At 50.8% G+C, this 21,651-nt stretch overlaps 1 protein-coding gene across 2 annotated transcripts in view; it reads left to right on the forward strand.

The window, feature by feature from the left end:
* The window catches only part of NTN1 (netrin 1), a 205,247-nt gene that overhangs the window by 146,936 nt on the left and 36,660 nt on the right, over positions 1–21,651 (forward strand). For both annotated transcript variants that reach the window (XM_070774335.1, XM_019982320.2), the window contains exons 4-5: positions 2,030–2,179; positions 5,278–5,331. In XM_070774335.1, the coding sequence (XP_070630436.1) occupies positions 2,030–2,179; positions 5,278–5,331 (204 nt within the window). The remainder of the gene's footprint in view (positions 1–2,029; positions 2,180–5,277; positions 5,332–21,651) is intronic.

The raw sequence follows: 21,651 nt of genomic DNA on the forward strand, positions 1-21,651 counted from the left end.
ACCCCGCCCCATGCCCCCTCCTCCCCCAGACCCGTACTCCCAGGGTTTCCAGAAGCTCTCACGTGTCCAGACACAACTTCAACAAGCAATTCCTCACATTCCTGTCCTTTCTGCACCCTCGGCCCTCTGCCTTCCTCTTCCTAATTCTCTGGGGCCCCTCCTGGGCCCAAGGCTGGCCAGCCGGGAGAGGCCAGGTCTTCACCCGCGGCCTGGCGCCCTCATGCTGAGCGGCACCCGCTGGGGAGGTGTTAGTGTAGCTCTTTGGGGAGGGAGCACTACTCTCACTTATTCCCTTGGATACTTTTTCCCCATTTGGAATAGAAACAGAGCAGCTCTGGCACCAAGTGAACCTGCAGCAGGTCGCCCTCCTGCAGACAACTCCTCACCCTCTCCAGGCTTCTCTTCCCTGGGGGGAGGGCCAGGGAGACCCCAGGGGAGTGGGCGAGGGCACTGGCCTCCTTCCTGCCTCCCCTCCTCTGCCTTTGCTGAGTCCACTGCCTCGGTCCAGGGAGGCAGGTGTCCTGTGTTTGCAGATACCACAGTTCTTGCTCAAGCCTCATGGAGTTAATGGGCATCGAGTTCCCAGGTGACACTAGTGGTTAAGAGCCTGCGTGCTCATGCAGGAGACGTAAGAGACGTGGGTTCAATCCCTGGGTTAGGAAGACCCCCTGTAGAAGGGCATGGCAACCCACTCTAGTATGTTTGCCTGGAGAACCCCATGGACAAAGGAGCCTGCGGGGCTACAGTCCGTGGGGCCACACAGAGTCGGACACACTGAGTGCACATAGCACGATCACTAGTCCTCTGTGTCCAGACACTACAGATGGGGTGACTTAAACCATAGACACTCATCAGGATTTTGGAGGCAGAGAAGCCCAGGATGGAGGTGCCAGCTGATCTAGTGTCTGATGGAGGTTGCTTCCTGATTTGCAGACCGCCACCTTCTTGCTGTGTGCTTGTACCGAGAGCTCTTTCTCTCTTCCTCGTCTTCTGAGGGCGCTGATCCCACCATGAGGGTCTCACCCACGTGACCACATCTACCTGATTACCTCCCAAGGGCTCTGCCTCCTAATGCCATCACATTGGGGGTTAGCTTTCAACATATGAATGTGCAGGGGGGATGGAGTCATTCAGTCCATAGTAGGGGGCGTGTCCCCTTAAACTCCTCTGGCCATTTTGTCACTGGGTCCTGGAAATAGGGACGGAGCCTTGGGGTGCAGTGTGACGGGGTGGGCAACCGCAGCTCTTTAGCCCATTGCAAACCTGGAGGAGGGGTGTGGGGTGCAGCAGCCCCTGAACTGAGAACCAGGGCCTTGTGGCACTTTCCAGTTTGGCCAGTCCTTTTCTGCAAGGCCCTGGGAGGTTCTTTCACCTCTAAGTCTTTAAATTTCATCAGGGCCTTTAACTGAAGGATAGTTGTGACTCTTCCTGGAGCTACAGTTGATGGGTTTTGTGATCCAGAAGCCTGCATCTCAGACTGCCTGCCTGCCAGTCAGATTGGCTGGACAGAGCAGAGTGAGGGCAACAGCCCTGGAAGGGACACTCCTTGCTGACTCCCTCTGAGGTGGCAAACCCCAGGGCTCCATCAGGTCCCAAACCCTGTCCCTCCCACCCAGAGGTTAGCAAGGATGCCTGGCCGCTAGGAGCTGGCTGGGGGCAAAGGAGCAAGAGGGCACAAAGCAGCCTGTCAAGGGCAGGTGTATCCCCAAATCTGACTCCTGCCCTCCCACTCAGCCAGGGGCTGTGAGGTGTTCCTCCTGGGCCTTCAGAAGGGCACCCCAACTTGACTCCTCTGCCCAGACTGTCCTTTCCGGTTGGTCCATTCTGATTTTCATTTCCTGTCTCCAGGTAGGCAGGTGGTCAGTGATCAGAGCTTCTGGAATGTGTGTGGGTTGGCCTCCCGCACCCCGCTCAGCTCTTCCCCTGGGGTGGGGTCTGGGAGGGTGCCACTAGGTGGGGAGGGCCTCGGAGGAGGGTGTGCTCTGGTCACTCCCACCCTCTCACCCCCTCTGTTGTGTGTCCTCCACAGCCTGCGATTGCCACCCCGTGGGCGCTGCTGGCAAGACCTGCAACCAGACCACGGGCCAGTGTCCCTGCAAGGACGGCGTGACCGGCATCACCTGCAACCGCTGCGCCAAGGGCTACCAGCAGAGCCGCTCGCCCATCGCCCCCTGCATAAGTATGCGGGGCGCCCCTCCTCCCGGCTGGGGCTCAGGGTCACCCATGTTAGGGGGCCAGCGCTCATTGAGGTGGATCTCTGCACTCACTGGGGCCCTGTGTGAGACCCCCAAGCCTATGGGAGTCTCAGCAGAGCCAGCCCATCCATGGCTCTGTTCTGACAGTCTCCTGCTCCCGGGGTGCCAGGGGAAGCATATCCACCTCTTCCTGTATCCACCTTGGCCCTGGGCCTGGGCTGGGAGTGAGGTCTGGATCAGGGGCTGCTGCTGTGGGAATTCTAGGCCCCTCTGGCCTGGCAGATTCAGAGCAGAAAGAACAGACTCCAGGCGGGCACCAGCGGCCTTTAGGAAGGATGGCAGCATCTCTGAGGGTTCCAGAGGCCCCTGCAGGCTAGTGGTCAGCCCCTTAGTTGCTGGAACTTGGGGAGAGAACAGGGGTGGCTCAGGGCCTTGGCTCGGGAGAGCTTTAACATGTTAAAACTGCACAGGTGTCACGAGCAGAGGCTGGCTGGGCGCTGGCCCCTGGCCTCGGCCTGTTTGATCCTGAATACAGGGCTGACCTGAACCAGAAGGGAGGATGAAGGAGGAGCGAACCCCAGCCTCCGAGGCAGACCCCAGGCACAAGGCTGCCTCTCCGGAGCAGGGCTTAGCACACCCTGCCTGGGGATTTGGCTCACTGCCTGGTTTTATGTGGCTGGCTGGGGTTTTTTTTTTTTTTTAAAAAACCTTTTAAAAATGATTAAAACAAAAATTAAAAGATTACTAATTTACGACATGTGAAAATGATATGAAAGGAAAAGTTCAGCGTCTGTAAATAAAGTTTAATGGGACCCAGCCGGGCTCACTTGTTCATGGACTGCCTGTGGCCACTTTGGGGCTGTGACGGCAGAATTGAGTAGTGGCGACAGAGCCCCTGTGACCTGAAGGGCCCAAAACGTTTCCTAGCTGGTCCTTTGCTGGAGAAGTCGGGCAACCCCTGCTTTATGGTTTTCAGTGTCCTGTAGCTCTGGGTGGGCACCAGCTTCTCAGGTCAGATACCAGGGTCTTGGAACAGACAACCTGAAGCAGAGCAGGAGGCTGGGGCCAGGCAGCTGCTTGGGGTCCTTGGAGTGGGCCCTGGATCTTGCAGGGAATCTGCTCCCCCCTACACTGGGCGGGGACATCCCACACCTCACCCACTTGACTTGAGTGTGGCCGCATGTCCAGGACAGTCCGGGCTGCGTGGCTTCCAGCAGGTTTTACGACCAGGAGATGTTGCCATGGTAACAGCAGATACCGCAAATCCGAACCACGGGAAATTGAGCCTGTGTCCATCCAGCCTGTGTCCAACCTGTGGAGCAGGTTGAGATGGTTTTCACGACGTCTAATTGTCCGGGTCTCAAGCTTGCAAGGGTCTTTCTCTTCTGGCCCTCTAGAAAGCTGACCATTTTTAGAAAGCTGGGAGGAGATCGGCCCCACCATCCGAGCTTGTGAAAACATAGGGGAAGCAAACGAGGTCTCCTTGCGAGGGGGAGTCAGGAGCTGTCACGTTCCCAGAGTGGCTGGAAGCAACATTTCAAATCCCTGAGGGGAAAGGCCTGGAAGTGGAGCTGATGTTTCAGAATTAGGGATGGAAACCTTGGGAGATGAGAAAGCATCCCGCTTTCCAACACGCTGTGTACCTTTTCCCTTCCTCTTGAAAAGGGCGGGCTGATGCTGGGGGTGAGCGTCACTGCCAACCACCTAGAGACCCAGGATCTCCATCCTGGGATTCCTGTGAGCTCTTCCTGCCAGCACCAGGTTTCAGGTGTCCAGACAGGACCTTGGACTCTTGTATCTGTTTGATCACAACTCTGGGAGTCATGGGGCCCTCTGCTCATGTCCTAGAGCCAGGCCCGAGGAGTGGGGCTCGGGCAGCCAGGGTGCCTCCATGGCCACTGGCCCCAACCCTTTCCTGGACTTGCAGGATTAGGCTGGGCTGTCTGGATTTCCCTCTGGAATGTTCCTGCTGGGACCAAGTAGCTCATGAAGACTCAGAGAGAGCCCAGCTTCTTAATGAGCTGCTGTAACAGGGCACCTGTAGCTTGCTGTCGATGATAAAACAACCTGAGAGTAGAGGTTCGGCTCCATATCGAGGGCCAGCCCTCTGCCTGTTGCTTCCGAAGGTGCACAGCTGGCTTCTGCGGGTGACCCTCAGGTTTGCCCCCAGGCCCGAGTTTTCCATCTTGACCACCCACCAGGACCCAGGTGGCAGCTGATCTAGAGTCTGGGGGGGGTCCAAGGGAGATCTTAACCCCTAGCAGTCAGGTGGTGGCCAAAATCAGTGGGGTTCGTGGAGGTGACTGTGACCCCACACTCATACGGTCACTCAGCAGGGGAGGTGACTCCCTGCCACTCAGGGAGTTTGGGTTCTTAGTTTGGCCCCAACTAGAAAGAGAATCTGGAGCCGTGAAGTCTGGGTCTTTCCTAGAGACTGGCTGAAGCTCCTCTCCTTTTCTGAGTCCAGGACCGGAGCTTGTAGGAACGCATTGCTGTTCTCAGTAGGCGAGGAACGGTCCCAACAGAGCACACTTCTCTCTGGCCCTGCAATCTTCTGTATTGTCAGTCTGTTCTCCCTGCCGAGAAAACACCTTACTCTTGAGGTGTGAGCCTGTGGGAACCTAAGCCAGGGTGCAGGCCCCTCTTTGCATGTGGAAGACACCTCCCAGCACCCTCACATGCCACCCCTGCCACAGACAGCTTCCCCACCCATAAGTCAAGGTCAGCCTGAGCTCAGAGTCTGTTGATGATGAGTAAGGGGGGCCTAAGGACCCCTCTCTCTGCTCCTGGCACCGAGGCGAGTAGATGGCACCCAGAGAGCAGAGGGGGCAAAGTCCTGCCTTCCCCTCCTCCAGTCTCTGCCAGCTGGAGGGACAGCTTCCAGCTGAGAACAGGGTGGCCTGGCCCCTACGCCAGGCTTTCCCTTCCTCCCTGACCATCATCTTCCGGGGTGAAGAGTGGGACCAGGAGGGAGGGCTCAGGGAGGTTGGGAGGAATCTGCACTGTGCTCTTTCTTCTCTAAGGTCAAAAATAACGTGTTCTGACCTTGTTTCCCTTTCCCTTCACCCTGAACCCCACAAAGAGATCCCTGTGGCACCGCCAACCACTGCAGCCAGCAGCGTGGAGGAGCCCGAAGGTAAGTGGTCCCCTTGCTGCTTTCTTGCTTTTCCTGTGGGGTGCGCTGGGGGCTGGGGAAGGGAGGTCAGAGGGGCCAGACTCCCCGGCCACCACTGGGGCGCTGGCTGGTATCAGTGGTTCCCCTGGGCTGCACTGAGCAAGATGGAGCCACATGGCATTTTCTGCGATGATGTCCCTTCTAAGAATAAAGGGGAGGGGGCTTTATTAGTGCCTAGGGCTAGCTTGCCTTCCAAGCTTGGGACCCTCAAAGCCACGGTCCTCCTGCTCAGCCAGCGAGGGGAAGAAGCTGTCTTCTAGCCCAGGGCCATCCAGGCCAGGGTCCTGTAAATTCCTTCTTGCAGAGACGGAAGGAGATGGGTGGTGGGGATGGAAAGGACATTCTTAGAGCACTGGGATCCATAAACAAAATGAGGAGGGGTATGAATCGGGACAGGAAGAGACTCACGCTCTCACTGTTCCTTCCCTCTAACTGAAATTAAGAGTTTCCAAAAAAAAAGAACTTCCCTGGTGGTCCAGTGGTTTGGACTCTGCACTTGTACTGCAGGGGGCATGGGTTCTATCCCTGGATGGGAACTAAAATCTCGCATGCTGTGTGGCCAAAAAAAAAAAGTTTCCTCCATTGCAAAGGTGGACCACAAACCACAGCCGGGTCAGCAACATTGGAGATTTGGCCACCTGCAGAAATCCCAGCCGTTTTCACATCATGTTAGAATTGGTGCAGGTATCATGAAATATTATTTATGCTTGCTAATTGCTTAAAAATGATGAAAGTTACCAGCCCTGCTGTGGGATCTTGATTTATAATCATTAATAAAGAAACACATACATTACATCACTGTACCATAAATCTGGGGTTTTGAAAATATTTGGGTAAGTGTACTTCAGTATTGATTAGTTTCCTTGGTAGTCTTGTGGATTTTATTTCTGCATTTAGAAATATTACTGGGAGAAAGGGCCCATGGACGTCACCAATCCTTGGTACAAGAAGGGTCACCTAACCCTGGCTTTGGGCACAGAGAGGGCTCCAGCCTGACTGGAGGGGGCACCAGGTGGAGAGCAGGTCAGGCTGTACCCAGTGCCGTGGGCCTGGGGTCACATGGGGCTTTTGCGTACTGGTACTTGGAGTAGGGAGCTTCCCAGGTGGCTCAGTGGTAGAGAAGTCGCCTGCCAGTGCAGGAGGCACAGGATGCATGGGTTCAGTCCCCGGGTCTGGAAGCTCCCCTGGAGAGGGAAATGGCAACCCACTCCAGTATTCTTGCCTGGAAAATCCTATGGACAGAGAAGCCTGGTGGGCTACAGTCCGTGGGGTCTCAAAACAGTAGGACATAACTCTGACTAAACAACAGCTTGGAGTAGGAGTGGGCATGGGGGGCAAGAATGGTGACAGTGGAGCCCCTAGGGGACCTCAGAGTCAACTCGGGGGCCCCCTTTGCTCCTCTCCTGGTTGGCCTGTGGGGGAGGCCCGGGTACCGGTGTGATCACCTGAATGCTTTAGAATAGACTGGATTGTTTCAAGTATCGGCCGGTCTCTGGGAACTTGAGAAAATGGATTCAGAACTTGGATATGCATAGTCACCAAACGGCCCTCAAAGAGGAAAGGCCAGAAAATTTCAGGGAGTGCTGGAGGCCTCACTGGGGAGAACCAAAGACATAGTGGACTTAGGTTGCTGGGTCCTCAGCACCTTTGGTTGAGTCTCGGGGACACTTACAGGAGAAATTGTGCTGGGAAGGGGCTGGAGGAAACAGCATCATGGGTGCCTGGGAGGACACTCTTTGATAAAAAACAGATTCAGAGGGACAACCCCAGTTCATCCAGCTCCTGGGCTTCCCTGATAGCTCAGTTGGTAAAGAATCCACCTGCGATGCAGTAGATTCCGGTTTGATTCCTGGGTCTGAAAGAGCCCCTGGAGAAGGGATAGGCTACCCACTCCAGTATTCTGGACTGGAGAATTCCATGGACTATGTAGTCCATGGGGTCGCAAAGAGTCGGACACGACTGAGCAACTTTCACTTTCAGAGCAGTTGAAGCGAGAAGACACTTTCAGGTCATGGAGTCCTGCTTCTTGCTTTTGCTGTGACATGAGCCCCAGCAAAGCTCACCAGGATGAGCTCCTCAGGCTGAGAACACAGCCCATCCAAGGTCAAGGCAGATCTTCATGGTCTCTCACTCTCGTCTCCCACTTTTCTGGTCCTTCCAACCTTGACTTTAGGTTTCTCACGGTGGTTTTTGGCTTTTTCCTTCCAAATTCGAAACGTGCAAATGGAATAGAGGAGAAGCAAAAAAACAACTCATGAGATTTCTCTACAGGCTATGAGAAGCTGGTATAAAGCTCAACCAAACAAAAGATTCCTGGGCAACTAAGCGGTAGCATCTTGCTTTGAAAAAACTTTACTAATTCTCAGTTAAGTTTTCTCATTCCTTTTGGTTTTGTTACTGTTTATTTCCTTTCTTTCTTATGGACCTTGGAAAACACAATTTCAATGGAAGCAAACAGTCAACGAACACCCTTGACAAAGTGCTTCCTCCACCGAGGGGCTAGGTGAGCAAGTGTGATGCCTGTCGAGATGCTGGGTCCTTGGCCAGACCCGTTGTGACCTTCTCTGGGTCTCCGGATGCCCGGGATCTCTCATGCTCTCCCCAGGGAACTTGGGCCAGATCCGGATCACGGGCTTTGGGACTCTGGGGTCTGCCACAGCAAAGGCCTTGCTCGCCTCGTCTCAGCAGGAGGGAAGTTGTGGGCAGGAGGCCAGGGGGCCCCCTGGGAAGCGCGGCCTGGGAGCTCAGTCCATCCGAGCCTGTCGATTCTTGCAGTGTTTGAATAGGGAAGGCCTCCATGCTGGGCTGCCTGAGAAAAGCTTGTTTACTCTTGCCTGAGGAACGAAGGAGAATTAATAAAGCCGAGAATTTGTCCTGAAAGCTGATGGACATAACCTTACCCTGAACCCACCCATCCCCTTGAAGGGCCAGTTCTCTCTGGGAATGCTGTCCACCTGCTCGCTGAGCCAGCTGGTACCCCATTCTGGGGGGAAGGGAGGCAAGGAACCGTGTGCCCGTGGGAGACCTGGGGCTGGGAGGGAGATAAAGACCACCCGCTTCAAACCCACTGATTTGTAGTTGTAGTGACCTCTACCCCTGCGTCCCCTTGCCATGCATCAGCTCCAAGATATCGGTCTATCTGCATGTTTGGTTTGTAGAGGCTCCTGGGTTTAGCAGAATAAGCACTGTCTCAAAGCCAGGAGATCTGGGGTTGATCCAGCATTGACAGTGAAGCCTTGAACAGAGCAAAGACTGCTTTCTGCCTCCTTGAAGGATGAAAGGATGGGACCACTGGTCCTGGGCCTCCCTGCCCTGCGTCTTCTGGGAGGAATGAACTTCTGCTAAGCTTTCTTCTTCCGTGTCAACACCTGCTCACTCCCCTGCTCCCTCTGGTGATCTGCTTCTCCCACGAGCCTCGCATGCCCCCGTGGGCAGAAGGTGCAGGTAAATAGTTAACACCTGGCTGGAGGTGGGGCCTGATTTCTAGCCTTTGCTGCTCTCCCTGGTGTAAACCAAGCCCAGGTGAGCCTCCCCACTGGAAATAGTATGTAGACGCCTTGGGAACCAGAAAACCAGAGAGAGGCAGGGCGGCCTCTGAGAAGGCCAGGCGCTGTTTGCTTGCGCTGGCCTCCGGGTCTGAAGGGACATGGCTGTCGTCCGAGTGGAAGCTGGACCCCAGATGGAGGTAGGAGAGCGAACAACCAACGCCTGGGCTCCCGCCACCTCCCAACTGGTCTTGGGTCCTCCCTGCAGCCCAGCTGCACTTACCCCTTTTAGGGCCCCACGTGGTGCCCTCTGCCAACCGCTCCAGTGGCCCAGCCTGGGGGTAGGGGTAACTTCCAAGGCCTCCCACCCCCAGCAGCCCTTCAGGGGAGCCAGGCAGCTGAATCTACATGAGCCAGCAACCCCCCAACTCAGGTGCTCCCAGGTCAAAGTTGGGGGTGTTTAAGGGGATGGGGGTGTGTGTGTAAGGGGTAGGGGTGGGCTTAGAGATGTCACCTCTGGGGACCCAGCAGCACCTCTGTTTTTTCCTAAAAGACAGTTTGGTTTTTCTAGACCTGTAGCTGGATAGGGTTGGATTATTCTCACTTTAGACTTTGGTTTTCCGGGGGAGAGGGTAAGACTTGAACACAGCATTGGCTGGTATTTGGGTGGGGTTGGGGTGGCGGGGTGAAGGGCACTGAATTGGGAGTTTTGCCTGATCTTGTTTCCTCTGCTGTGAAATTGGGTAATGATAACACTGTTGAGTATGGTTATTGTGGGGATTAAATGAGATGATCTGGGTAAAAACTGTAGTTCGACAGTGGGCTTATAAGTGCTCAGTTAAAAAAAAAAAAAGCAATGGAATGCCATGGAAAATATAGATGCTTCCCTGGTGGCTCAGTGGTAAAGAAGCCGCCTGCTGATGCAGGAAGGGGAGGGGTGGGGTGTTGATCCCTGGGTCAGGAAGATCCTCTGGAGAAGGAAGTGGCAACCCACTCCAGTGTTCTTGCCTGGAGAATCCCAGGGACAGAGCCTGGGAGCTACAGTCCTTGTGTTCGCAGAAGAGTGGGACACAAATTAGTGACTAAACAACAGCAAGATGGAGGGAGGGGCTGAGCTGGGCTAAAGTCTCTCCGTTCCTCGCTGGGACTGTGGGTTTACATGAGGACGGGTGCAGAGAGTCAGCCAGAGGGAGGGCCCTTGGGAAGACCTTGATTGGAAGCATGTGGGGCTGCCCAAGACAGAGGCCAGGTGGCCTCCTTACAGACCATAAGACCCTCTTAAAGACTGGAAACCAGTTAAAGAGCTTGACTTCATAATAGCCAAAAGGTGGAAACAGCCCAATGTCCACCAGTAGCAGACCAGATAAACTCCATGTGCCATGTCCATAGGATGGAATATCATGCAGCCATAAAAAGGGATGGAGTACCAGCATGGGCTCGACCCATTGAACATACTAGAAGAAAGTATGAATGCTGGTACCTCAAATACTAGCATTTAAATGCTGGAAGCTTGAAAACACTATCCTGAGTGAAGGAAACCAGACTAAGAAGGCCACAGAGTCTATGATTCTGTTTATACGAAATGCCCAGAATAAGCAAATTCAGGGATAGAAAGTAGATTTGTGGTTGCCATGGAGTGGGAGGAGGGAGAGATGGGGAGTGACTGTTTGATGGGTGCAGGCATTCCTTTTAGGGTGATGGAAGATTCTGGAACTAGAGAGAGGTGATGAGTAACACTGTGAATGTACTTAATGCCACTGAATTCTACATTTAAAAACGGTAAATTGTATGTGTGCTTTACCACCATGTGAAAAAAAAAAATTGTGCCAGGTCTTCGTTGCGACATGCAAGGTCTTTGCTCTTTAGTCACGGCTATATGAACTCTTAATGGCAACATGTGGGATCTAGTTCCCTGACCAGGGATCGAACCTGAGCCTTCTGCATTTGGAGCATGGAGTCTTAGTCACTGGACTCCCAGGGAAGTTCTTACCACAGTTTTTTTTTTTTTTTTTTAAGTTGAATTTTTGAGGTCAGAGTGCAAGGGTGCAGTGATCTGGTTTGTTTGGGGTGGGCTGACTGGAGAGCGGGAGCCCTGGGGACGGGGCGCTGGGGCTCAGGCAGCAGTGGGCGACAAGCTTGCCTTCCCAACCTTTTGTTCACTGGGAGACTTCTGAGTTTGGGGGGCTTCTTCGTACCTCCCCACTTCGTCCCCAAGCAGAAATAGCTCAACCAACATGGGGAAATGGTGGACGTCCTCTGTGACCTTCTGGATGTACACCAGTGGCTGTGTGGCTTAGTGTTATGTTGAAAAGATCTGCCTGCACAGCCCGCGTCCTCTTCTCCTTTTAGGGTTGTCTTAGGAGGATGTGGTTCTCTGGGTCCCAGTAAGGGAGCCATTGTTACTCCTGGTATAGGAGAAAGGGACCTGTGAGTTCGTGGGGGCGGGAGTGGGGAGCTGGGATCCCCGACCACAATCACCTGTAAGCAGCTCTGGCTACTTGTAAGGACAAGGTCTGTTAATTGATTGCTAATTGGATTTCAGGAGATGGGGTGAAACAGGATGTAGGGCTGTCCTGGATCAGCCATTTGAGTAAATGGCCATCAGATAAGTATTGCCCCTTGAAGAGTTTGGTCCAGACTCAGGAGTGAAGATAAAGCAGTTCTGGCTAAGTGAAGGAGAAGGAGATGACATTTATAGAATGCCTGCTCCGTGCTCGGCAGGCTTCCCAAATCTTAGCCATTTAATCACCTCATTTACCTAGGTGAAGTAGGTACTGCTATTACCCCATTTTACGTAGGAGAAACTGAGGCTCGGAGAGGTCAGCGAGCTGAGATTCCAACCTCAAGGTCTGTGAGTGGTGTTATTTATTTATGGCTGTGCTGGGTCTTCATTGCTGCCTCGGGCTTCCTCTAGTTGCAGTGAGTGGAGCTACTTGTCACGGGGCCTGGGCTTCTCTTTGTGGTGTCTTCTCTTCTTGTGGAGTGTGGGCTCTAGGGTGTGTGGGCTTCAGTGGTTGCATCTCGTGGGCTCTGGAATGAGGGCTCAGTGGCTGTGGCTCCTGGGCTTAGTTGCCCTGTGGCGCGTGGGGTCCTCCTGGACCAAGGATTGAACCGGTGTTCCCTGCTTCGGCAGGTGGGTTCTTAACCGCTGGACCACCAGGGAAGTCCCTGTGAGTGGCATTAACCTCCCTGTCATTTGACCTCTCGGTAGCCATGCTAGTTGGTCAGTGTAGGGTAATTAAAAAAATTTTTTTTAAATATATAAACACGTATATATTAATATATATATATATGAACACATGTAGTCACACACACACGACCTTGTGGTAACATCCTACCAAGAGAGAAGACAAACTTGTGTGTCCATAGGGGACCTAAAATCAAGGTAGAGATGGAGGTGCAGCCAGTTAAAAGCCACTGTCTCCCACAGGTGCCCGTTAAAGTGCCCCTTGGGAGTGTGGTTTGTCGGTGTGGGGCGCTGGAGTGGCTGGTGTGCCTGAGGCCACAGGATCTGGGCTTGGGAGAACCACTTAGCAGTGACCTGTCCCTTTGGTCACAAGGCAGCTGAGCGAGACCGGCATGTGGATCAGCTTATAGGTTGGGGGTTGGGGTGGGCAGGGCCTCGGTGACTTCCTCACAGCCTTATGTCCTAAAAAGTGTCTGCAGAGAGTCAGCTGAAAATTGTTAAAACTGCTAAGACTAACCCAGGGAAGCCATTAGAGAATTAACATGCAAAGGTCAGTAACTTTTCTTATATCAGCAATACCTAGTTACAAACTGTGTCAGAGCCAGTGAAAAGCATATAATGGCCTGTAGAAACTGTTTACTGAATATACCTTTTTTTTTATGGTAATGGAAACAATCTCCCAATTAGAATAGCAACAAAAATATCAAATACACAGAAATAAAAGTAGCAATAAAAGTACACAGTATATATTAAAAAAATAAAAAGAGGGTAAAACTGGAAATTTGCCAGTGGTCCAGTGGTTAGGACTCTGCATTTACACTGCCAAGGACCTGGGTTCAATCCCTCCTCAGGGAACTAAGATCCCACACGCAGTGCAGTGTGACCAAAAATAAAAATTGAACTTAAAAATTAAATTTTTTTAAAAAGAAATAAAAAAGATTATTTCCCAAGGGACACTAAAGAAAAAATTGGAAGATCGTACCATGTTCTGGGAGGGCAAGACTCAATACTGTGAAATGTCAGTTCTCCCTGAAATCTATAAGTTTAACATCATTGTAGCCAAAATTCCAACTGGATAGAATGTGATTCTTAAGTTCAGGGAGGAAAATAAATGAGTGAGAAGAGCCATGAGTGTTTTTTAAAAGAGAAGAGTGATGACAGGTGACTCGTCCTACCAGGTTTTTTAAATACTGTAAACAGGATATTGACTGTAGTGTCATCCTGGCATAGGAACAGAAATCACAAAACCGAGTAGCAACTCCAGAAACAGAAACAGACTTGAATATGAACATAAGGACTTGTATACGGTCAAGCTGTGATTATAAATCAGTGAGGAAAAGGGTGAATCGGTCAGTAAATGGTGCTGGGAAAACTGGCTGTTTATTTTTAAATAAGAATAAAATTAAATTTCTGCTTCATGCTGTGAACCCACATAAATTCCAGTGGATGAAATTTATTTTTAAAATCTTAAAAATTCTAGGATAAAGCATTGCTAGTATCATGTAATCTTTGACTAAAGAAGGCTTTCTTGATATACAAAAGTCAGAAATGATAAAGGGAAAGATTTTAAGTAGATAAAAATAGAAAACCTCTGTACCTCAGAAATCTCTAACCAACATAAGGCAAACGAAAAGCTGAGAAACATCCATTTTTAATGTGAATGACAAAAGACTAATATCCTCAATAAATAGCTTTTACAATTCACCAAAAAAGAGATCCTAATACAAAATTGAGCTGAGAAAATGAACTAGAAATTCAGAGAATTTATTCAAATGGCAATAAGTATCTGAAGTAATCAGTTCAGTTCAATTAATCAATCGTGTCTGATTCTTTGTGACCCCGTGGACTGCAACATGCCAGGCCTCCCTGTCCATCACCAACTCCTAGAGTTTGCTCAGACTCATGTCCATAGAGTCAATGATGCTATCCAACCATCTCATCCTCTGTTGTCCCCTTCTCTTCCTGCCTTCAGTCTTTCCCAGTACAAGAGTCTCTTCCAAGGAGTCGGTTCTTCACATCAGGTGGCCAAAGTATTGGAGCTTCAGCATCAGTCCTTCCAATGAATATGAAATCAGGACTGATTTCCTTTAGGATGGACTGGTTTGATCTCCTTGCAGTCCAAGGGACTCTCAAGAGTCTTCTCCAACACCACAATTCAAAAGTATCAATTCCTCAATGCTCAGCTTCCTTTATAGTCCAGCTCTCACATCCATATATGACTACTGGAAAAACCATAGCTTTGACTAGACGGACCTTTGTTGGCAAAGTAATGTTTCTGCTTTTTAATATGCTGTCTAGGTTGGTCATAGCTTTTCTTCCAAGGAGCAAGAGTCTTTTAATTTCATGGCTGCAGTCACCATCTGCAGTGATTTTGGAGCCCAAGGAAATAAAGTCTGTCACTGTTTCCCCATCTGTTTGCCATGAAATCATGGGACTGGATGCCATGATCTTCGTTTTTTGAATGTTGAGTTTTAAGCTGGCTTTTTCACTCTCCTCTTTCACTTTCATCAACAGACTCTTCAGTCCCTCTTTGCTTTCTGCCATAAGGGTGGTGTCATCTGCATATCTGAGGTTACTGATATTTCTCCCGGCAATCTTGATTCCAGCTTGTGCTTCATTCAGCCCAGCATTTCACATGATGCGTATAAGTTAAATAAGCAGGGTGACAATATACAGCTTTGACGTACTCCTTTCCCAATTTGGAACCAGTCCGTTGTACCATGTCCAGTTCTAGCTGTTGCTTCTTGACCTGCGTACAAATTTCTTAGGAGGCAGGAAAGGTGGTCTTGTATTCCCAACTCTTTAAGAATTTTTTCCACAGTTTGTTGTATTTGAAGTATTACACTTTAGTTAATAAATATTTTTATTTAGTAAGTATTTGCTTAATAAAGAAATAATATTAGCAAGAATACATTTTAGGGACTTTCCTGGTGGTCCAGTGTCAGAAGACTTCAAGCTCCCAATGCAGGGGGCCTGGGTTAGATCCCCGGTCAAGAAACTAGATCCCACATGCTGCAACTGAGACCTGGCACAGCCAAACAAATAAATACTGAAAAAAGAATACCATTTAAAAACCCTTATTAAATTGACATTAGTAAACAAAAAGTAATTCCTAGTGTTAAAGGAGTTAGGGAAACAGGCACTCACCTGCTCTGGTGATGGGAAGGTAACTTGGTACCACTTTTATGAAGGGCGATTTAGCATCATGTATCAAAATGTATTTCTGACTCCATCCTTTCCCTCATAGGAGTTTAGCCTAAGGAAGTAGTGACTTAGCTACAAGGACCAAATGTCTTTCACTAGTGTTTTAGTGACTCCGTTATGAAATATCCATATAATTATGTTGTAGGAGAATATTTGAATATGAAATGAAAAGATACAGTATACCCGCTAAAGCAGATTACACATATAATTACATGCGGAGGATCAACTTTGGTTGGTGAAAAGACTTGCTTACACAGCATTTCGGAGAAATTATTTCGTTTGTGCTCATATATTCACATAGTTCCCAGCCTGGGACTGTTTTGCCCCCAGGGGATGTTTGGACATTACTGGAGACATTTTTGGTTGTCAGTAGGAGGAGAGTGCTAGTGGCATCTAGTAGGTTGGGGCCAGGGATGCTGCTGAACATCCTGTATCACACAGGACAGCCCCCTCGGCGATGGATTATCCAGCCCTGAATGGTAATAGGAGTGCCGAGGTTGAGAAGGCAGGTGTATTTTTGCAAGATAGCACCCACGTGCTCTCTCCAGAAGTACTGAGGCAGGATGCTGCTGGTGATTTCTCAGTTACTCGTCAAATTGAAACAGATGCAGCTGAGGGTTTAGAAGGGGACTTCCTAGGTGGCTCAGTGGTAAAGAATCTGCCTGCCAATGCAGGAAACTCAGATTTGATCCTGGGGTCGAAAAGACCCCTGGAGTAGGAAATGGCAACCCACTCCTGTGTTCTTCCCTGGAAAATCCTGTGGACAGAGGAGGCTGGGGGGCTTCAGTCCATGGGGTTGCAGAGTCAAACATGACTGAGCACGCACGCACATGCATGAAGGTTTAGAAAGTGAAGTTTTTCTCTCTTTTTTTTTTTAATAATATTTATTTATTTGGGCGCATTGGGTCTTAGTTGTGGCATGCAGGCTTCGTTGCCCCAGGACATGTGGAGTCTTACTTCTGTGACCAGGGATCGAATGCAGTCCCTTCCATTGTAAGATGGATCCTCAACCGTTACTGGACCACCTAGGGAGTCTCTAAACTGAAATTTTCGGAAATCAGCTAGCTGTGATTTCAGAAATCATAGGTAATGCTATGCTCACATAGGCAAGTGTTTGTCTGATCCTTTTTCCATGGTGAATTTTAGCCCAACCAAATATGAAATTTATCCAAAGTTCTGAGCTTTACTGTGTATTACTGTATTTTGAATTAATGTGATTTAACTGATTTAAAATTTTTATGATGAAAAATCTTGGAGCAGTGGCCAGAACAGAGTTAGACTTCCGTGTTCCCATCACATTGATTTAACACTTAACATCATGCCCCATTTGCTTCAATGATTTTTTTTTTTGCCAAAAGATTTTCCGAGAAAAGCTTAGACATTATGACATTTCACCCCTAAATATTTCAGAACCCCTCCTTCTGAAAAAGAACATTTCTTACATCTTCTCAGTAGTTTTATTACACCTAACAAAAGGAACAATAATTCTTTAATATCATCAGATGCCCAGTCCACCTTCCAGCTTTCTTGGTTCTCCCCCAAATGTCTTTTGCAGCTGGTCTACTCAGTGGTTTAATGATTACAACATAATGCAATCATGTGCTACACGAAGCATTATATTTAGAAGTGCATTAGCGTTCTGTTTTTGAGGGTAGAATGTGTGTGAAGTGCCGTGTCAAATGAAAAGTGCTACCTGCGTGTTACCTGTCGTCATTGTTAACTTCATGATCTTAAGGCGCATGGCCACATCTGGCCATAGGGTCATGGGCTTTGGGGACAGGGGTGGGGTGATAGCTCTGAGCTTCCTTCAGGGGAGTGTCCCTGAGGAATGGGCACCTCCACAGCCGAAGGGACAAGGGAGCCAGCCACCATCATAAATCCTTGTCACTACCCTCTGTGATGGGAGCTGAGGGTGCTGGAGCTAAAAGCCATTCAGCAGTGGCTTCAGGTGCCAAGCGGGGCTGGAGAATTCTCGGGTGTGGGGCTGTCCCCTGCATTTTCCATTTGGTTCAGCATCTCTAAATGGTTGTGACCATCCAATATCCTCTGGTGGCAAAACAGCTTCTGGTTAAAAACTGCCGGGTTCTGGTTAAGCCCAGATTTCCGGACATCAGTGGTGTTCCCTAAAACACTCTGGGAAAGGAACCAGAGGCTGAGCCAGGGGACTCAGTGGTTCCCAAGGCCCCTTTCTCTCGAGCAGCACCCGCCCATTCCTCTTGCCCTGGCTGGAGACCGGACCGATCTGTATGTGTTAGGTTGGACCGAATGGAATTGCCATTTTCTTTGAGCATTTGTGGCCCACAGAAGTGGCGATTCACACGACTCAACTGACTGCTTCTGTCCTTTTGGCCAGCAGACCCAGGCAGCCTGCTGGACAGACTTTCTCTCTCTGTCTGTCAGTCTGTCTCTGAGACTTTTCTCTGCCTTTGTCTCTGCCTCTCTTCTCTGCCACCTTCCTTATTCCTTCGCTTTCCCTCCATCTCCTCCCCCTCCCTTTCCCCCCTTTTTAGGGCCTGCACAAAGGGCCGAGGGCAGAGGTCAGGCTGGGGTGAGCAAGACCGGGAGATTGCGCCGCCCCCATCCCACCACCGGGGGCCTCAGTCACCCTGGGGAGCACAAAGGAAGCCCCTTGGCCTGGGAGGTTTCAGGACCCTCATTGTTCCTCTTTGGCCAGGCCTTTGCAGGTGGAGCTGCCACCAGCCTTGGAGGAAGATAAAGGGATGAGCCCCCAGAGGCCAGGGGAGCACGTGGGGGCGGAATATTCAGCCCTTCTGGGGGCTCTTCCCACTGGGGACTCAAGGGGGGGGTGGCTGGTGGGGATGGGACAAGTGACAGGTGTCAGTGAGAGAGAGGCTTGGAATCCCCGGGGCCCGCCCCTGTGTCACGCGGATGTCACAGGGTCCTTGTTGCTGAGGCTGGGGGGTTGGGGGCGTGCAGGCTGCAGAGCTGGCTGAGGTGGGGCGGAGGCTGAGACACCCCCACCCCCATCCCGAGGGGCGGCCCCTGCCCAGAGCTGTGCCTGGAACCTCCCTTGGGATTCCTGTAGCGGCCGGGGGCTGGGCGCTGGTGTCAGGCATCACAGTTAGTCCCCTCTCTGCTTGCTCTTGGGTTTGTCCCCTGTGAAACCTCTCTTGCTACTGAAGTTAGTAAAGCCCCCCACCCCACCAACCCCAGAAGTGGTCCCTGATTTCTTAAATACCCTGCCAGGTTTAAATCTACTCCAGACTTGGACTTTGCTGGTGGTCCAGTGGTTAAGAATCTGCCTGCCAATGCAGGGGACAGGGGTTCGATCCCTGGTCCAGGAATATTCCAGATGCCACAGGGCAACTAAGTCCCTATGCCACAACTACTGAAGCCTGCGAAGCCTGTGCAGCCCCATGAGGAGTAGCCCCATTCACTGCAACTAGAGAAAAGCCTGCACAGTCAAGAAGAAAAAAAGCTACTCCAGACCTAAAGCAATAGTAATAATAGTAGTGTATTAGTTCAGTTGGGCTGCCCTAACAAAACACCATAGACTGGGTGTCTTAAACAACAGAAGTTTAATTTTCTCAAAGTTCCAGAGGCCGGAAGTTCATGTTCAGGGTGCCGACATGGTCCAGTTTTGGCAAAGAGCCTCTTCCTGGCTTACAGACTGCCGACTGCTTGCTGTGTGCTCTCCTGGCGGGGAGGGAGCTTTCTGATATCTCTTCTTCTAAGGGCCCTAATTCCACCCTCATGGGCCTCACCCTCATGACCTCATCAAACCCTAATTACTCTCCAAAGGCCCCACCTCCAAATACCATCACTTTGGGGGTTTGGGCTTCAACACGGGAATTAGGGTTGGACACAGTTCAGTCCATGGCAAGCAGTGATGACAGCATTCTTAAATGCCATCATTTACTTTAAAACAGAGGTTTTGAGTATTCCATGACCCTCGCCCACACCAGTGACTCAATGAACGTGTCCTGCAGACCACTTGATAGCTCTGGGATCTGTCTTGCCATTGAAATGAAGCTGTGGGCTGATGGTCTGTTCAGCCCCCTCCCAGCCCCCTCCCACTCAGTATTTCCGCGTCCTGGCTGGTTGGCAGACAGTGATTCTGGGGCCTTTTGGTCACAAGTGGTTGCCTTTGAGGCTCTTTCAAGATTGCGTTGAGGGGATCCTGGGGGATTTGGACCAGGAAGTGTGCCCAGACCTAGGGGAAGGAAGGTGAAAAGGAGAATGAACGGGACATCGTCTGCCCATTATCGAGCATCCTCCCTGGCTGTGGACGTAGAGCTTCAGTACTGGAAGGACCAGTATGGTCTTGAGGTGGGAGAGGCTACCAGCTGCCCCTACCATCTGATATGCATGAGGGACTGTCCCCACTACCCCCCACCCCCACCCCGCCACCTCCTGTCAGGCAAGGACTCTCTGCTGCTTGTCCCACTGTTTCTAAACTATGGACAGGGCTTATGAAACCGGTCCCACTCTACCCCAAGACGTACCCGCACAGATCAGGGGCCTTCAGAGCTTTAGTTCAGTTAGAGCCATGGACCTGAATCTGAGGAGACTCCAGGGACCCTGCCCTCTTCCAGTTCCTTCCAAAGGAGAGGTCAGCTGCTTCCCAGGGGAGGTGGTGGCCTGTGTGACTTGCATTGTTTTGTGGGTTCTGCTCAAGAGTAAATTGTGTTGTAGGATCAAGGAAAGGAGAGAGCTATTCTGTTTGCAGAGGTTAGAAATGAATCAGGGTCTGAAACAAATTTATTTTTTACAAAGACGTGTCTGAGAATTGGTGGTGTGCCAGAGCTGGCACACACCTGCTCATGAGAGCCGACTGCTGGCATCTCTTCCAACTCTGCATTCAGGGCACGGTGCTGGCAGTTTGAAATTGGCTGTGGTGGGAATATTTACACCTTGGAAATTGGCACAAGCTGTGAATCAAGGCTTTTTCTTCCCAGGGAGCTGGTGGTTAAACATTTCTCAGCATTTCTCCCCAGAAACCTCCCAAGACTAGAATTTTGCCCCCTGATAGCAGTATGAAATCTGGACTTAGTGCATCCAATCTGGCTTCCCCATTTGACAAGTGGGAAAGCTGAGCCCTAGAGGACAGTGACGGCTGAGGTTACACAGTGGATTGATGGCAGAACCCAGGTGAGGACCCAGGTCTCCCATCTCCCCACATACCGTACTGTCTCAAGCCAGCACCCTTTCAAATTGTGGAGAGAGATCAGCATGTGGACTTGGAAGATTCCTCTTGCTGAAGAGAGATGAGAAATTCTTAAGGGTTTGGGGCAGCAGATTTAGTGGAAGCTGCTTTAAAATTTCCTTCGAGCCAGGACAGGTTAGATTTTCACTCACTGCCATCTTATCCCCCTCCCCCAGCAGGGGGACATGGCCCTAGCTTCCTGGCCAAGCCTTCCTTCTGTCCCATGAGGTCACCTCCTTCAGTCCCAGGGTTGAGAAGTCATAGTTTAGCATCTGAAACCTCCCTGCAGGCGAGGACATCTTCACCAGACAGAGAGAGTGCTGAGAAAGTGGCCATCCTTTTAGGGCTGATAATCCAGGATTGTCCTGGCTCTGCACTTCATTCCTGTCCTTCCTCCTCTTTGGTGGTGAATGTACTGCTGTGGACGGGGATAAGGCACAGCACCAGCTGCTCTTTCGGGCTGTCAAGGGCCCCACGACAGGGGTTCTTGTGCTGGCGATTTATTGAGGTGATGTTCTCAGGAGAAACCAGTAACAGAGTGAGGGGAGCGGGACAGGGTGGAGGAAGAAGCTAGGAAAACTGGCCTAGCTCAGGTTCAGGAGAAGACTGGCCTCAGCCTGTCTCTATGGGTGCTCTGGACAGTGAGTCACCCCAGAGAACCCAAAGAAGTTGTCCTGCATACAAGCAAAAGGGCTGGGTAGTTATGTTGTTCGGTCACTAAGTCATGTCTGACTCTCTGCAGCCCCATGGACTGCAGCATGCCAGGCTTCTCTGTCCTTCACCATCTCCCAGAGTTTGCTCAAATTCATGTCCATTGAATTGGCGATGCTGTCTAACCATCTTATCCTCTGCCGCCCGCTTCTCCTTTTGCCTTCAATCTTTCCCAGCATCAGTGCCTTTTCCAATGAGTCAGCTCTTTGCATCAGGTGGCGAAAGTATTGGAGCTTCAGCTTCAGTCCTTCCAATGAATATTCAGGGTTGATTTCCTTTAGGATTGACTAGTTTGTTATACCTACCCACAATGCTGGCTGTTGGCTGTAGACTTCTTCCTGGGATGGGGTATATGGATATTGCCAAGCAGAGCAGTTTCCATCAGCCAAGGGCAAACCTTCAGAGAAAGTGCAAGTGTGAGCTTGTGGCCACCAGCTCCTGCAGCAGCTGGAGGTGGGTGCACTGGCCCAGGAAAAGGGATCTTATCAGTGGATTTCTGTTTTGTTAACTCTCCAACAGCTCTACTG

The sequence above is a fragment of the Bos indicus genome, chromosome 19 (genome assembly GCF_029378745.1).
Source record: "Bos indicus isolate NIAB-ARS_2022 breed Sahiwal x Tharparkar chromosome 19, NIAB-ARS_B.indTharparkar_mat_pri_1.0, whole genome shotgun sequence".
NCBI lineage: Eukaryota > Metazoa > Chordata > Mammalia > Artiodactyla > Bovidae > Bos > Bos indicus.